Genomic DNA, 17,356 nt, shown 5'->3' with positions numbered 1-17,356 from the left:
CGCCCACCGCCTGGAATTCAATAAGTCCCTCACTAAGGATAGATGTAACGCCACACTAAAATCCTTAGAACTCCATATGGTACCGACAGGTTCCGAACGTCTGCTGCTGAGCGGGAGTCGCATGCAGTTGAGTGCTCCGTGGCAGGTCATATGTCTCTTGGTATTAGCATCGCAAGCTGAAGACACCGTTATGGCCAACCCTGGTTGTTCTGTCCTGCTTAGGATCTCACCTTTGACCTCGGGGACCCAGTGCGGTGGGAGTTCATGCTGCTGGGGACTGACAAGCCCCTTCTGTTGCTTCCGGAGGAGGAAGAAGAGGAGTTAGCTGATGAGGATTTGGATGATTTTGTAAGTTTCCTATGTTTCTACTCAGACTTCTTGATAGAGGGGAGTGATGTTGTAATGAACTGGGCCTATGTGTCTGTGTGCCTTTGCCCCCTGCTGGAGAGAATCAGAGGTGCTTCACTGCCTCAGTCCTATAGGGCTAGTAGACATTCTCCTTTAGCTCAAGTGATGGGGAGGGGACCTGTGCTTTTTGGAGCAGGAGGATCTGAATTCAAGCACTGCTGTTACTGTGTAATTCCCTCTGACCATGATTTGCAGCATAGTGGCACCACCGACATCCTAAGTGGTCACCGATTTGTTACTGCGCCTGCCAAGTTTTGATTGCTGGGAGAACGGATGGACGGGACCCATGTTCAAGGCCCACGTGCACTGAAGGCCACTAGCCTGCCCAGCATGAAACTGCTTTTTAAAAATCAAATTCAAGAATACAACTTTTCAGGACATCTTCTGCTCGTCTCCCTGGGGCTGAAGGAACGTGGCAATGGGATTTGGAAATAGTACATGTGTTTTTTATAATATTCACAAAAGAAAATACTGTGTGTTGAGAGGAACAACATCTTAGTATGAAGGACACAGTGTGATAGTGTAGGGATGACATCAATACATTCTCTCCCTTTATCTAATCTGTTCATACCATGCCCATCACCATGGTATGTGAGTGCCCTTCTCAGATTATAGGAAATAAACAAGCAAGTCATTGGTTCTAATGAGCACTGCCATAGTCAATCAGTCCTGAGCTTCTCCACAGTCAGCATGATCTTAAACCAAAAGAAAGTGGAGTCCTTTAGGCCAGGGGTGGGTTCTGTTAGTGGCAATGTGTGAGGGACTTCTGGATGGAGTGAACGTAGCAGTGTTCCTTTAAATGGAACAGCCACGCAGTTACAGTGGAAAAATCCAAGAGCAATTAGTTGTGAAGCATAAAATAGCACCCGCTCTGCAAAATTATATGGTCAAAAATGTCCCACCGGCTCTGAGACTTTATTGACTAAAGAACCTGTATGATTTTTACTGTGAGCTTTTGGATGCAAATACTTACATGCATAAAACGACAAAGAGTCCGGTGGCACCTTATAGACTAACGGACGTATTGGAGCATAAGCTTTTGTGGGTGAATATCCACTTCGTCAGATGCGTGCATCTGATGAAGTGGGTATTCACCCACGAAAGCTTATGCTCCAATACGTTTGTTAGTCTATAAGGTGCCACAGGACTCTTTGTCGCTTTTTACAGATCCAGACTAACACGGCTACCCCTCTGATACTGGTCACATGCATAAATATCTCATGTGTCTCGTGGAACTATGACTGTATAAACCATACTTTGCTGCATGACTGTATCCTCAGCAGTGTGTATAACTCAAAGAAACCATCCCTTACCGTACCACTGTGTCACCTGGGAATGTGTATAACTTGCATGAACCACAGTCTAATATAACAAGTATTTCCAGAGACAAACGTGCTTCCTGTCATGGCAGGAGAGTACTGCCAGCTTTGCTCAGGGCATTGCTCACCTAATGGAAACCCCTGCTCTGTCTTGATAGGATAAGGAGGAGGAGGAAAAAGGTTTTGACATGCCAGCATCCTGGGTGGACCCGATTCAAATATCTCGGAAAGGTATTTGTTCTTCCTTTACCGTGTTGCATATTCTTCTGATGGCAACAGATACAATTTTGTGTATTGCAATGAACCTTTATTGTAACATACTGGACAAAGTCAAGCAATGAAATAGCAATAAATCAGGATACACAATAATTAGGATATCCATTATTATTTAATTACACAGCTGTGTTTTGTGCCCATGGATTCTCCCAGAACCTATTATCTCATCCTAAATTGGGAACCTCTGCCCCCACTGTGGACATAGGACCTGGTTTCTTCCTTTGCCTGCTACCTGGGTGAATTCTACCTGCCAGGATATCTTTCCTGGCATTACCCAGGTTACGTGGCAGTTGATGCATTATCACGTATGTGCTGTAGCAGTACAAAGTGTCATTAATCATTATATGTGTCTAGTGGTTAAAGCCCAGGTTTGGGAGCAAGGGGATCTAGGTTCTAGTCCTAGTTTTACCACTGACTCACTGTGTGACCTCAGGCAAGTCCCTTAACTTTTCCGTGCCTCAGTTTCCTTATCTGTAAAACAGAATTAATAGCCTACTTTACAGGCGTGTTGTGAAGCTTGATTCTTTAATGTACTTTGCAATCCTTGGACAGAAGATGCTATAAGAGGAAAACCTTTTATATTTGGTAAGAACTTTAGTCAAGAGCAGCCTCTAGATAAATTATTTGTAAATGGGAAATTCAGGCGGTAATTCAGAAGGTATTGCCCACAGTCTAACCAGTCAGAGAGAAGTGAAAGGTTCCTCATCCCATTGCTAACCCCCTCTGGAATCCACACCCCAGGACTGTGTCTTTCTTTTCTACTTTAATTTAATCATCACTAGCAGAAGATACACAGATGTTAAAGGACAATACCAATCCATACACTCCATTGCAGTATGTCGTGATTATGAAAATTAAAGACCCGATCCAGCTCCCAGAGACAGTTGGATCAGGCCCAGTCCTGTGAGCTCCTATGTGCTCTCAACATTCACTGAAGTCAGCAGAGGGGCCTAAGCACCTCACTAGATTGACCCCCCCCCCCCCCACCCCGAAAGTGCATCACCTTCCTGCAGCCACGGAGAGTATGAGGAACAATGTTCCCGCTGCACGGTAAGGATGTTAATACATTCTCAGGCAGCTGAATGTGACAAAGGAACAAATAGTTCCTCTGGAGTCCTTTATTTCTCCCATGTGAATTCCTTTTATTGTTGGCAGCAGCTGCTAAGCACAAGCAACTCTGTTCTTGCGGCTAAATCCTTCTCCTTGCCCTCTGCAGAATTTGAGACCCGCTGTCCCCAAGGGAAGAAGGTGATCCAGTACAAGAACGCAAAGCTGGAGAAATGGGCACCGTACCTGAATAACAACGGGCTGGTCCAACGCCTCACCGTCTATGAGGACCCAGAATGTAAGGGGAGATGAATGATCAGCGCGAGTCCATTGAGACAATACACAAATGGGTGGGGTGCATAAGAACGTAAGAACTCCTATACCAGGTCAGACCAAAGGTCCATCTAGCCCAGTATCCTGTCTACTGACAGTGGCCAATGCCAGGTGCCCCAGAGGGAGTGAACCTAACAGGTAATGATCAAGTGATCTCTCTCCTGCTGTCCATCTCCACCCTCTGACAGACAGAGTCTAGGGAGTGGGGGGAAGAATAGGATAGAGAGGTGCCAATGTATCTCCTATCCTTTCTCCCCGTCCTTTCACATTTCTTGCTTTTCCTCTTCTGCTCCCTCAACCCCTTCTTCACATTGCCCTGTTCGCTCCCCTACAAACCCTTAGGCTTCCAGCACTGCTGGGGACTCTTACTGGAGTCTATAAATCTGTCCTAAGATGTAACTGCGATGCTGGTTGGTAACATTGATCACTTTTGTACCTCTGGGTCTGATTCAGGGCTACTCTCAAGGGCTTTGTCGGGTTTGGGAAGCATCATGGGTCACAAGCCGGATGGCAGGGTAAGGTTCCCAGAAAGCAGTGCAGTCACTGTGCTGTTTGATGGCTTGATCCATCCAGGCACAGAGCAGTTCGGCCTGATCCAACAAAGCACTTAAGCATGTACTTTGCTTAAAGCAGGTTAATGATCCTTTCCACTCCCCTGCTTGACATTAAGCACTTGCTTAAATGCTTTGCAGGATCGGGGTAGAGTGCTCAGCGCCTCTCAGGATCAAGTCCTGAATTGTGAGCAGGAGTTGCCAATAGTTTTCTCCAGTAGAGAAACGGTGGGATAGTGCTAACTGATCCCCCTGTCTTCCACTGATGTGACGGGGAGTCACGCAGCTAAATCTCTATGAAAATGAAGGGGACAGTGTGTGTTATGCTTAACTAAAGACCTTTCTTTATTTCTACGTCATGTCCATATGCTAGGGTTACCATACGTCCGGATTTTCCCGGACATGTCCGGCTTTTGGGGGCTCAAATCCCCGTCCGGGGGGAAATCCCCAAAAGCCGAACATGTCTGGGAAAATCAGGAGGTCAGCCGGGCCGGCGGGGAGCCGGGTCAGCCGGGCCGGCGGGGAGCCGGGTCGGCCGGGCCGGCGGGGAGCCGGGTCAGCCGGGCCGGCGGGGAGCCGGGCCGGCGGGGAGCCGGGTCAGCCGGGCCGGCGGGGAGCCGGGCCGGCGGGGAGCCGGGTCAGCCGGGCCCGCGGGGAGCCAGGCCGGCGGGGAGCCGGGTCAGCCGGGCCGGCGGGGAGCCGGGTCGGCCGGGCCGGCGGGGAGCCGGGTCAGCCGGGCCGGCGGGGAGCCGGGCCGGCGGGGAGCCGGGTCAGCCAGGCCGGCGGGGAGCCGGGCCGGCGGGGAGCCGGGTCAGCCGGGCCCGCGGGGAGCCGGGCCGGCGGGGAGCCGGGTCAGCCGGGCCGGCGGGGAGCCGGGCCGGCGGGGAGCCGGGTCAGCCGGGCCCGCGGGGAGCCGGGCCGGCGGGGAGCCGGGTCAGCCGGGCCCGCGGGGAGCCGGGCCGGCGGGGAGCCGGGTCGGCCGGGCCCGCGGGGAGCCGGGCCCGCGGGGAGCCGGGCCCGCGGGGAGCCGGGCCGGCGGGGAGCCGGGTCGGCCGGGCCGGCGGGGAGCCGGGCCGGCGGGGAGCCGGGTCGGCCGGGCCGGCGGGGAGCCGGGCCGGCGGGGAGCCGGGTCGGCCGGGCCGGGAGCTGGGGGTGCGGCGGGGAGCCGGGGGCCGGCAGTGCTGGGCGGGCCGGGGGTGGTCGGCCGGGGCCGGCACCCCAGGGCCCGAGCCGACCCAGGCTGGAAACGCCGGGGGGCCAGCCTGGGCCGCGCCTCCTCCCCCCACACCCCCCTTACCTGCTTCAGGCTTCCCGCGAATCAAATATTCGCGGGAAGCAGGGGAGGGGGCGGAGACTTTGGGGAGGGGGCGGGGTTGGGCGGGGTGTGTGGGCGGGGCTGGGGGCGGGGCCGTGGGCCGTGGAGTGTCCTCCATTTGGAGGCACAAAATATGGTAACCCTACCATACGCAGTTGGTCCAGGAAGCAGGGTGTAAGCCCCTAACTGGACAAACAACCTCCTTTCCCCAGCATTGTCCTTCAGCACAAGTCACCTGATTTTCTCTCCTCTACCTCCCGTGTTACCATCACCACGGAATGGCTGATGTCTAAGATTTTCAAGGGGGCACATGGTTGTGCCATGGGGGTTTTCTCCTGCTAGGTATCAGAGTGCTGGAGGTGAAGGAGTGGTTCGAAAACAGAGAGGACATGATGAACATGAGACAACTGAATAAAAAAACAGAGGTGACGACAGAGTACTTCAGCCCGGGACACATCCAAGGTCTCAAAGGTACAATGTGGGCTGCAACCCAATGGCCGTTCCTCCTAGGTTTGGCAAAAAGGCCAATCATGGGACTGTAAACTACTGGACACAGTCACCTGGTTCAGCAACAACAAAAAATCCTCCACCACGCAAGGGTCAAGGTTTCATTCTAGAGCCTTTGTAAGCACTGGTTACAACACAAGAAACTGAAGAGGTGAAATTCACAACTTGCAACCTAGTTGCGTAGGTGTGCACCTTCCCGATCCTGGGGTATCCTGGGTCTGGAGAGGTCCCCAATGCAACTTAGACAGACCTGGGGCCTATCTAAGATATAGCAGCTTCCTCCGGCTCTCCTATGGGCCACAGTGCTGCCTGAAATCTCTACAGCACTGCATGCTGCAATCTCACCTCCGACACGCCCCTCCCACCCCCAGCACATCCTTACATCGAGGAGTGTGAAGGGGTGCTCAGAAGGCAGCCTGGGTTGTCTTCTGGAGCTCCAACCTGGGGAGAATCCTTCCCCAGGCAGAACCAAGCTCCTTTACGCTGCTCTGGCCCTTTTACCTGGCATAAAGGGATCAGAGCAGGGACAAAGATCTCACCCAAGAAGGTTTTAACAGAAATAATTCTCCCCTTGCAGTTGGTGCTGACTCCAGAGCCCCCCCAGCACAGCGTTACATAGGGATGTAAAATATGAACTGGTGAACCGATAAGCATTAGTCTTACCGGTTAACAGTCTTAACCATTAACCCCCAGGCCTGCCAGCTGGCCCCAGCAGCCCCGCGCCGGCCAGCCTGCCGACCCCAGTGGCCCTGCGCCAGCTGGAGCACCCTGAGCTGCACCGCTCGACCGGAGCAGTGCCGCCCGGCCAGAGCGACCCCAGCCGCGCCACCCAGCGCAGCAGCCCCAGCCACGCCAGCTGGATCGGTCCCAGGCGGTTAACCGTTGAAATGAAATATTTTTAATCGTTTAAACTAGGGCTGTCAAGCGATTAAAAAAGTTAATGGCAATTAATCACACTGTTAATCACAGAATACCATTTATTTAAATATTTTGGCTGTTTTCTACATTTTTCAAATATATTGATTTGAATTACAACACAGAACACAAAATGCACAGTGCTCACTTTATATTCATTTTTGATTACAAGTATTTGCATTGTAAAAAAATATATTTTTCAGTTCAACTAATACAAGTCTGTAATGCAATCTCTTTATCATGAAAGTTGAACTTACAAATGTAGAATTATATACCAAAAAAAACTGCATTCAAAAATAAAACAATGTAAAATTTTAGAGCCTACAAGTCCACTCAGGCCTACTTCTTGATCAAGCCAATCGCTCAAACAAGTTCGTTTACATTTGCAGGAGATAATGCTGCCTTCTTCTGTTTACAATGTCACCTGAAAGCGAGAAAGGCGTTCGCATAGCACTGTTGTAGCCAGAATCGCAAGATATTTACATGCCAGATTTGCTAAAGATTCATTTGTCCTTTAATGCTTCAACCACCATTCCAGGGGACATGCGTCCATGCTGACGATGGGTTCTGCTTGATAATAGTCCAAAGCAGTACGACCGATGCATGTTCATTTTCATTATCTGAGTCAGATGCTACCAGCAGAAGGCTGATTTTCTTTTTTGGTGGTTTGGGTTCTGTAGTTTCCGCATCAGAGTGTTGCTCTTTTAAGACATCTGTAGCTATCTTTAGAAATCTCACATTGGTACCTTCTTTACGTTTTGTCAAATCTGTAGTGACAGTATTCTAAAATGAACAACATGTGCTGGGTCATCATCCAAGACTGCTATAACATGAAATATATGGCAAAATGCGGGTAAAACACAGAGCAGGAGACATATAATTCTCCTCTAAGGAGTTCAGTCACAAATGTAATTAATGCGTTATTTTTTTAACGAGCATCATCAGCATGGAGTCATGTCCTCTGGAATGGTGGCCACAGCATGAAGGGACATATGAATGTTTAGCATATCTGGCATGTAATTACCTTGCAATGCCGGCTACAAATGTTCCATGCAAATGCCTGTTCTCACTTTTTGGTGACATTGTAAATAAGAAGACGGCAGCATTATCTCCTGTAAATGTACACAAACTTTTTTGTCTTAGCAATTGGCTGAACAAGAAGTAGGACTGATTGATCTTGTAGGCTCTAAAGTTTTATGTTGGGGTGTTGGGTTTTTTGAGTGCAGTTATTTAACAAAAAAAATTGACATTTGTAAGTTGCACTTTCATGACAAGGAGATTGCACTACAGTACTTGTATGAGGTGAAAGGAAAAATACTATTTCTTTTGTTTATCATTTTTACAGTGCAAATATTTGTAATCAAAAATAATATACACTTTGATTTCAATTACAACACAGAATACAATATGTGAAAAGGTAGAAAAACATCCAAAATATTTAATAAATTTCAATTGGTATTTTATTGTTTAACAGTGTAATTAAAACTGCGATTAATCATGATTAATTTTTTTGAGTTAATCGCATGAGTTAACTGTGATTAATTGACAGCCCTAGGTTAAACAGTTCACTTTTTAAATGGTATTTACATCTCTAGTGTTACGTGGGGTCAGCATGGGCCACACCCCAGCCCTCTCAGAACTAGGGTTCATAATAGAGTTTCCTATGTTTCCGCTGAATGCTTGGCTGGATGTTTATTTAATGTTTGCAAAGAGCTCTGAAATCTTTTGGGATAAAAGGTCCTGTAAACATGCCAAGTGTTATTACAGCTTTACAAAACCGATGAAAATGTATCAGCTCATGCTGTCACGAGTCCCCAGGCGATGCTTTGGAACTGCTCCCCACAAAAGCCAGTCAGGACTTTGGGGCGTCTCCTCTCCCATGGAGCAGACTGTCTTTAGGGCATGAAGCTTTCTGGGTCTGCCCTTGGAGCATTCCGCATATGCCTCTCCATGCGCTTCCCACAGCGAGTTCGCCCAGGCGGGGTCCTGGGGAAGCCAGAGGGTCCTGCATGCAGCCCCACTTTGCAGTTAGACGTGACTCTCAGCCAGTCAGTAAAACAGAGGTTTATTAGATGTCAGGAACACAGTCTAAAACAGAGCTTGTAGGTCCAGAGAACCGGATCCCTCAGCTGGGTCCATTCTGGAGTCCCGCGAGCCAGACACCCCCGTCTGCCCTCACCTCCTGTCCCCAACCAGCTCCAAACTGAACCCCCCTCCAGCCCCTTCTTCTCTGCTGAGTTCCCTTCCCGGGCCAGGAGGTTACCTGACCTCTTTGTTCTCCCACACCTTTAGCATCCCCTTGCAGGGGGGAAGGGCCTGGCCATTAGTTGCTAGGCTACAGAGTGTTGGTCAGAAACTGAGGCACCCACACAGTATTTAGAGGAAACATTAAGAACAGTTCCACTTCATCACACATGCGCAGGCTTTACTCCTCCACCTCTGACTACGGGATCAATTGTTGCTTTACTACAAGCCCCATGTGGGACAGTTTGCATTGTTGCCCTGCCCCGGGGGCAGATCGGGAACCAGATTGTTACTCAGGACTTGTTTAAATGTGGAAGTTATATCAATATAAACCAAGGGGTGAATTTAAACCAAGATAGTTATTCCAATGGAATTCCCTATGTGGACACACATTCCAGTATAAGAATAGTTGTTTTTTCCCCCCAGTTTATTTTATATTGCTTTGGAAGGGGTTTTAGCTAACCTGAAAACAGCCACATGGGAGTTATATTGGTTTAACTATAGCAGTATAATTATACTGGTTTAACTGGTAGAACTATCCTGTTTAGGCCAGTCTCAAAGTCACAATTTGCCTCCTAGGTTTCCCCTGCTCTGGGGCAGACATACCCTGTAACAGCCATAATCCTAGTGCAGCACGTACCTCCAAGGCAGCTGCACACATGGAGGCCTCCAGGGGTGGAATCAAGGCTCCACCTACTCCCAGCCCAGATGCGTGGGAGGCTGCAGTGGCCCTGTGGATGCTGCTGTCCTTCAGTGCTTGTGCAGAAGAGTATAGGGCGTTTCCAGGGCCGGCTCCAGGGTTTTGGCCGCCCCAAGCAGCCAAAAAAAAAAAAAAGCCGCGATCACAATCGCGATCTGCGGCGGCAATTCGGCGGGAGATCTTTGCTCCCAGCGGGAGCGAGGGACCGTCCGCCGAATTGCCGCCGAATACCTGGACGTGCCGCCCCTCTCCGGAGCGGCCGCCCCAAGCACCTGCTTGCCAGGCTGGTGCCTGGAGCTGGCCCTGGGCGTTTCACATTCTCTTACTCTCCTGCACAGGTGCGTGGGACATTCAGGCTCTATGATGGCTGCTGGGGCAATCACAAAGCAAATCTTGTCACGAGAGATGCTACTTGCTCACGCCTAGTAATATTTTGCAAGTCTGTATTCATCGTCGCTGTCACTCTTACATTTTAAGATTTACACAGCATCTCTGGCTTTCCTAGCACACACCTACAAGACGATGGAGCCGGAGACTGAGCGCACCATGGAGTTTTACAGCGAGACGCGAGTAGATGGCCTTCAGAAACGGGTTGAAAATGCCAAAGAGATGACGGAATATTTTGAAGGGCGGTCAGATTTCCTGCACTACCGGCACACAATGTTTGGCAAAAGAACAAAAAGAGCACAGAAGCTCCTCGTTAATACTGAATCGAACGCCCGGCCCATACTGGTACAAGAAGAGGGAAATATTGGACATTACCGATATTAGAGCTGTGCAGAACATACCAATTTCAGTTTTGTGTGAAGATTCAGATTCATTTTCACTTGGCATAGCCAAGGCAAAACTCCAAACAAGAGAAGGGAGCCTTGCGTATGGGCTAGTCTGACCCAGAAACCCCACCATGTGACCAATTGTCATGAGCAACTCCAATTGACCAATTCCATTGAGTAACCAAAATGAAATTAAGTCTTCTAAAATCTGTGCCAGACAAAAGATTTAGCTATGAGTTTGGACAAAAAATGTTCACAAGGACCCCCAAAATACTCCACTGGTCTTGTTTCCATGTTCAAGCCCCACACTAGCCAGGTTTGGGGTTTCATTGTGAAATGTGCCCATAGCTCTGCATAATGACACAAGCACTCTGATTTGCACCATGTCATTAGCAGGGAGTCATATAAGCCCTAATTCAGGAAAGCATCCCAATCCATTGAAGGATATTAAGCAGCTACTTAAAGTTAAGCATGTGCTTCAGTGCTTTCTTGCATTAGAGCCATAATAATGACCCTCTCCAAAATAGTTGGTACTGCTTATCACAGTAAGACCTCGAAACCAACCCTTGCTGTTAGGTCCATGGTCCTACCTTGTTTCCCTTGTGCAGAGAGCTTGTAAGATGGAGATGCATGAGATCCCCTCCAGTGCACCCTCTCCCCCACTTGGCATTCCATGACCTAGTCCTTCCATCCTCTGCTGAAGTCAGCTCTTTCAGTTGGGGTGAACCCTGTGTTCCCCATACTGAGCCTCCATCTCCCTGCCGGTCCTCAAAACCAAATCTGATAATGGGGGGGGGGCACACCCACATCTGACCCCCCGAAGCCTGGGTCACACATCCCACCTGTTAATATAGGGCCAGAGCATGTTTGGTTCTTGGACAGGTGCTCAAAGGGGGAGGTTGCATCCTTTTTCCCCCTGCATGTGGGGAGCTCTGGGAGGCACTGGGTCTCTCCAAGGCATAATGCCTCATGGAGCAGATAGTGCAACTCTGGTCTTGTGCTTGAGGGGTGTAATCTACTCCCATAAGCAGCAACTCTGCTTGTTGCACTGAGCAGCTCTGACTTTGCTCCTTCTCCGTGACACTCCAGTCACAGGCGAGAACAGTAGGACCCTGGTCCTAGCATTGAGTGATGGCATCACAGTCCTAGTCTGGACATAGTTACTTCTTCCAAAATCTTTATCATGTTATAGACCTTGGAGTTGGAATGCGGCCCAATTTTCACCTGGGATCTCTGTTTCCCACCTGTTTCATCTCAAATCCCCCCAAACCTTGTCATTTTTCTAGGCCTTATGTTTGATTCTGACCAGTTTATATCTCTTTTCCCGATCCTCCCTAGCAAATCAAGGAGCAGTTCCATAGGAACCCAGAAAAGCCCGCTGATGAAGATGTAGCAGAGCGCATCTTTATGATCTTGGAGGAGCGGATTATGCTGACGTATCATTGCAAGGACGATTACATCACTGCCTCAAAGAAGGAGTTCATCAAACAGAAGGATGTGGATAATAAGGGAAACAAGATCATCATGACCTCAGACATGTGCATCAGCTATCGGGTACGGAGAGAATATGACAATGATTTGGAGTTTTTCAGCTCAAAAGGACACAAAGAGAAGCTGGAGGACTAATTGAGATTTGGGGAGACCCAATTTCTGTAGTTCTGAGGCTCAAAGCTGGCTGTTCATGAAGGGAAAGCTGAAATCTCTCTGCATTTCTCTCTCAGGGGAGCGATTAAAGCAGGGGACAAGAAGTCAGGAATACCCACCTGGGTTCTAGCTCCATTTCTGCCATGGAGTTGCTGTGCGATGTTGCCATCGGTCCTAAACTCTCCATCCATTAGTTTGCCCAAGTTTAGGGTTTTTCTGCAATCTGAATGCTTTTTAAAATGGTTGTAATTTTTTGTCGCGTTGAAAAGAGCATGCAGACTGTAACGGAGAGGCTGCTGCCCTGTGACCTCAAGTGTGCAGAAAACTGGTTCTAGCCACACAGCAACAGCAAAGAGGTGAACAATACACTTTCTGGCTCGGTGAAGTGTTAGATTCAAAACCTAGATGGAGCTAAATTAACTGTTAACCGTGGGCCAGATTCTCAGATGGCGTAAATCAATATAGCTCTATTGAAGTCAGTGGAACTATGCCAATTTATACCAGCTAAGGATTTGGTCCCACATGTCTGGAAGACCCTGCCATCCAACACCGGTGTTTTTGTCTTTAGGTGGGGTCTTTTGTGAAAAACAAGAAGCTGCTGCATCTGTACGAAATGATGCTGAAGCTAATGGAAGCAGAAAAGCAGTCGAGGCATCTAGTCTGGGAGTCTGAAACAGAGGTGATGGGGGAAATCTCCTTGCTAATGTCAAAGTATGATAAGAGTCTGGAGCCAGGTTCAACTAACCATCTCTTCATGTCATGCCATATGTTCAAATATTATCCAGTAACTAAACAGTGATCAAAGTTCTAATGCTGGTCCCCACCCCAGAATATACAAATCATGACTTGCTTTCGTTCTGTGGAGATCATTCTTTGGAATGTTTATGAAAAGTCATCCTCAGTTCTTGTTTCACAGTCTAGGGGAAGGGGATAATCTAAGAGCAAAGATCTGCAACAGGAAGGGTACGTACTGGGATATCTAGCAGAAAGGGTACATATTGGGATATCTGCTGACCAGAGCCGGGAAGAAGAGGAAGCCCAAGAAGTTGTATTGATTAAAATCTAGTTGCTAGCTAAGCACTTCTAAGGTTCCAATGGCCATAGTATCTAGGTGACTACCACTGTGTTATCTGTAGGGAAGAATTACTTTAAAATAGATGGATTGCAATGAGTAACACATTGCAACCGCATAGAGCAAAACCCATTCCCATGGCACTGATTGGAGAGGATTGACTGAGCACAGCCATTCCAGCATGTGAAGAGAAGGCCACTGGATCTGAAGGTGAAAAAGCTGCTTTGATGAAAGCCCTATAGGAGTTGGTTAGGGAATGAAGAGGATTGTGGAGCCAGTCTGGTGGCAAAGTAGAGGGCCACCAAAATACTAGGGTAAAATCCTTGGATTATGGGTCTATAATTCCATCAACGGGTTTTGGACACCCATCTTTCACTCCCACGGTTCATAATGTCACCAGAATACCTCAATGAAACTATAACCCCATTGTTCACATTTTACACGTTGTTTATTCTATATATAACACAAACAGATTTTTTCTTAGGATTGCAGTGGTATTACCATATTTTGTAGAACAAGAGGAAATAGGAGAGGAGGAAACAGTGAGGGAGAACAGGAGAGGCAGTAAGTCTAGTGGTTAGACTGGGAATCAAGATATCTGAGTTCTAATACCAGCTCTTCCAATGACGTGCTGTGTATCCTTGAACAAGTCATTTAGTGCCTCAGTTTCCCTATCTTTAAAATATGAGGCTTCTTTAATTAAATATTTGTAAAGGGGCTTAAGACCCTTGGATAATAGATGCTGTGAAAATGCAAGGTATTAACAGTACTTATTAAGATGAAATGGATTGTAGAAGTACATATTGCAGAACAGTGAAGGGCATAAAGTGGTTTCCAGGAAATGACTTTTTAGACTCTTTCAGTCTTGACACATCAGCAGGTTAGCGTATGGTTATATTGGTGAGTCCTGTTATACAGTGGGATACAATATGCCAAAGCTAGCATTGCAATTTTTAGAGCCAGTGGGGAGTTTAGACTCCCAAAGACTGAACAGATTTGGTAATTCTATCAAAGGGTCTGTAGAAAATCGTAGACAACATAAAGTTCTTGTTATTAGATATTCTTTTGGTCACATGGATATATCCTCAGCATATGAATACATACATGCTGCTCCCTAGCTAATACGTATACCAGCTCATACTACAGTCCTTGCACACAGAGCCTCGCATATGATCTTTTAAGCAGACCAACCAAGTGCGGGGCTTCATACTTTGAGGAAATGTCAGGGCGTCTTTCATTTTCTGATTTCACTGAAGGTGCTAGAAATTCTCAAGATCCGGGAGGAAGAAGCAGCCGCCAGCAAACTGACAGTTTCCATGTATGATACAGAGAGGAATGAAAAGAGCAAACAACAGCGAGAGACAATGGTAGGCAGCGGTGTCTAAGAACGAACTAACACAATTTTTCATCCCACCGTCTATCTCTTGTACTAAAGGCAGGTTTTAGTAAGAACCATGGGATAAGCCTACTCTGTTTGAGTGGATCAGCAAAATCCAGTTCAAGTTTTTTTAGCAGGGTTGGATTCAGAGTTCATTATCAGCGGGCAAAGAAATCCAGCTCAAATTCGTCCCTTCTCGGGGACTCTCTCCAGAGCCCATTCTAGTACCATTAAAACTCCCTGGGTGAGATTCTTGGCTGCTGTCAATCGTCAGACCTCCGCTGATTTCCATGGAGCTACAACCATTTATATTAGTTGAAGGTCTGGCTCCTTGTGCCTGTGACTTTCTGGAAGAACCATGTCCAAAAAAATCACAACTTTATTTTGTTTAATACAATAAATAAAATAATGAAGAATGATTACACTCATTGTAGTTGGAGCTGTGGGAGGAGTTTGATAATTGTATCTAAATCTGCTCCATAGCCAGGGTTCATTTGGTTGGGAAAATATCAACCTCTTCCCCTGCCTCCGGAAATTTCCATGACTTGCATCTGAAGAAGTGAGGTTCTTACCCACGAAAGCTTATGCTCCCAATACTTCTGTTAGTCTTAAAGGTGCCACAGGACCCTCTGTTGCTTTTTACAGATTCGGACTAACACGGCTACCCCTCTGATACTTAACGTCTTCCCTGAGTACCAGGTTTGGAATAGATGGTTCCACCGTTCGTAGTCTTTTTGATAACAACAATATTGATTTTGGCCCAGAATATCTCTTGAGGAATTAATACCCATATGAGTTTTCTGGACAAATGTAAGGATATTCCAGTCTAGCTATCTGAGGTTGTTACATGGCTTGTTTACAAATTCCAGTTCTCTACAAGATGTTTCTTTGGTATAGATTTGTATTGGGCACGACTGTAACAATAAATTCCAGGAACAATACTGTAGGTGCTCTCCTGATGAGAAGGGTAATAAAAAGAGGTACTAGATTTTAAGTGTCAAGCACCTATGGACTGAACAGAAAATTGAGACAAGCAGTCCAGAAGCAAACATTTGTCAGCCAGTTCAACCAGGTGAATATCGCCCAGAAAGGTTTCAAATGCAACACATCCCTCCACTCTGAACCACTTCAAACCCAGAATGACAGTGTACCTTGTGGGGCCCTTCCCACGCCAGAGGAGATGACATTTCATGTATGGGACAAGCTCTGTATTCTAGGGGAATGGGGAGAGTTGTTGAAAAGCACAGCCAAAAATTAGGTAACAGAATAATAATCAGATTGGGGCTTTATGTGGGAAATGATTGGTACAAGAAACAGTCGGTGAAAAGCAAACAGCTCTGGTCAGATCTTGGTGAGTTGTTATGTCCCTGGCAGGGGGGGACAGCTAGTCTGCCCTTGGCTATGGTAGTGCCCTATACAGGGATGTTTGGGGCACTAGTTCTTCTCACCCTTACCCTCCAGGAGCGTCTGATGCAAGAAGAGAGACAGCGACAAGTGGAGCAGGACCTAGATTACCTGGCACCCTTCCTGATTCAAATGGGCAGCACAGAGAAGATGTCCAAGTGGCAAGCCCTACGCCTCAAGGAAGATTGCCTGAATGATTTCAAGCACCGTCTCATTGACAAGGCCAACCTCATCCAAGCTCGCTTTGAGAAGGTACCCACCCACCTTCTCTTTGTTCACTCCTTTGGTTTGGTCTCCTTTGCTTTGGGAGTGGGCAACATGTGGGGTTCTCTCTTCATTTTACAGCAAGTGAAAAAGCAACACTCCTCCAACATCTCTTGTCTAGGAGGAGGCAGTATATATGCCCTCATGTTTCTCTGTCTTTACCCAAGGAGAACAAAGGGCAGAATAGCCCTAGGACCAAATTCAGTAGATTTGTTCCAACTTATATCAGAGCAGAATTTGACCCCCAATGTTTCTTATCTCCAAGGAGGCAGCGCTTCTATGTTTCTCTCTCCTTCCCTTGCTTTCCATATTTTGCTTACTTGTTCTATGTGTCCTCATCTCATTCATTGCTTCTCACTTATTACATTTCTTCTTCTACGTTCTTTTTTCCTTCCTTTGGTTCCTTTAATCTTGATACACTACTTCTGTATCTCTCTCTCTCCCCCTAATACCCTGATTTGTTCCTTCTTCCCATCAGGAAACACAGGAGCTGCAGAAGAAACAACAGTGGTACCAGCAAAACCAGCTCTCTATGACCTTGGAGGATGAGGATGCCTACCTAACCTACTGCTCTGATGCCATGTTCTGTATCCGCATTCTGGAAATACGGCTTAACAGGTAATAACAACAAGTATTTAATAAATGTGTGGCAGTCTGACAGGAGTGATTTAAGGGAGATCTACAGATGGAGATTCACTGGGGCTTTGCATTTCAATTGTTTGATAATTTCATCATCTGAAAATATTCCACTTAATCTCATCATCATCATCTAATACAATGCAGCTTCTTCCTCTGATTTCCTCCTTATTTTAGACACAAAGAGATGGCGCCACAGAAATACATAGAACTGGAAGAGAAATTGTGCAAGGATCCTCGCCTGGCTGAGTATCTCAAAAGTAATGTCTGATATAGTCCCTGTTCCCTCACAACAGTCACTGGGAATCAGTGCAGGAACCTGCACAGAGTTGGCTGAGCTAACCGTATGAGCTGCTGGAGAAAAACGTGGCATCTTTTTCCTACTTGTGTTCAATGAACCATTTGGGGTCTGACTGATCAAATTTCCCTCAGTGCCTCTCTCCAGCTTTCCCAGGAGCTGCTGGGATCTCCTCTGTAGAGGATATAATAGCAGAAGTAACTTCTTCTTAAAATTTCATTTCCACACCTTTCATTTATCCCTTTTTTTTCATTAAATGTTTTCCTAGTGAG

General features: G+C 47.4%; 1 protein-coding gene across 2 annotated transcripts in view; it reads left to right on the top strand.

The window, feature by feature from the left end:
• The window catches only part of DRC7 (dynein regulatory complex subunit 7), a 26,610-nt gene extending 9,254 nt beyond the window's left edge, over positions 1 to 17,356 (top strand). For both annotated transcript variants that reach the window (XM_065566858.1, XM_065566857.1), the window contains exons 8-18: positions 223 to 348; positions 1,886 to 1,958; positions 3,220 to 3,348; positions 5,592 to 5,720; positions 10,121 to 10,347; positions 11,727 to 11,942; positions 12,601 to 12,711; positions 14,361 to 14,471; positions 15,944 to 16,138; positions 16,629 to 16,768; positions 16,964 to 17,356. In XM_065566858.1, coding sequence (XP_065422930.1) covers positions 223 to 348; positions 1,886 to 1,958; positions 3,220 to 3,348; positions 5,592 to 5,720; positions 10,121 to 10,347; positions 11,727 to 11,942; positions 12,601 to 12,711; positions 14,361 to 14,471; positions 15,944 to 16,138; positions 16,629 to 16,768; positions 16,964 to 17,057 — 1,551 coding nt within the window. In that variant the 3' untranslated portion in view covers positions 17,058 to 17,356. The remainder of the gene's footprint in view (positions 1 to 222; positions 349 to 1,885; positions 1,959 to 3,219; positions 3,349 to 5,591; positions 5,721 to 10,120; positions 10,348 to 11,726; positions 11,943 to 12,600; positions 12,712 to 14,360; positions 14,472 to 15,943; positions 16,139 to 16,628; positions 16,769 to 16,963) is intronic.

The sequence above is a fragment of the Chrysemys picta genome, chromosome 14, assembly GCF_011386835.1.
Source record: "Chrysemys picta bellii isolate R12L10 chromosome 14, ASM1138683v2, whole genome shotgun sequence".
NCBI classification, from domain to species: Eukaryota; Metazoa; Chordata; order Testudines; family Emydidae; genus Chrysemys; species Chrysemys picta.
This window is presented reverse-complemented; position numbering and strand designations above follow the sequence as displayed.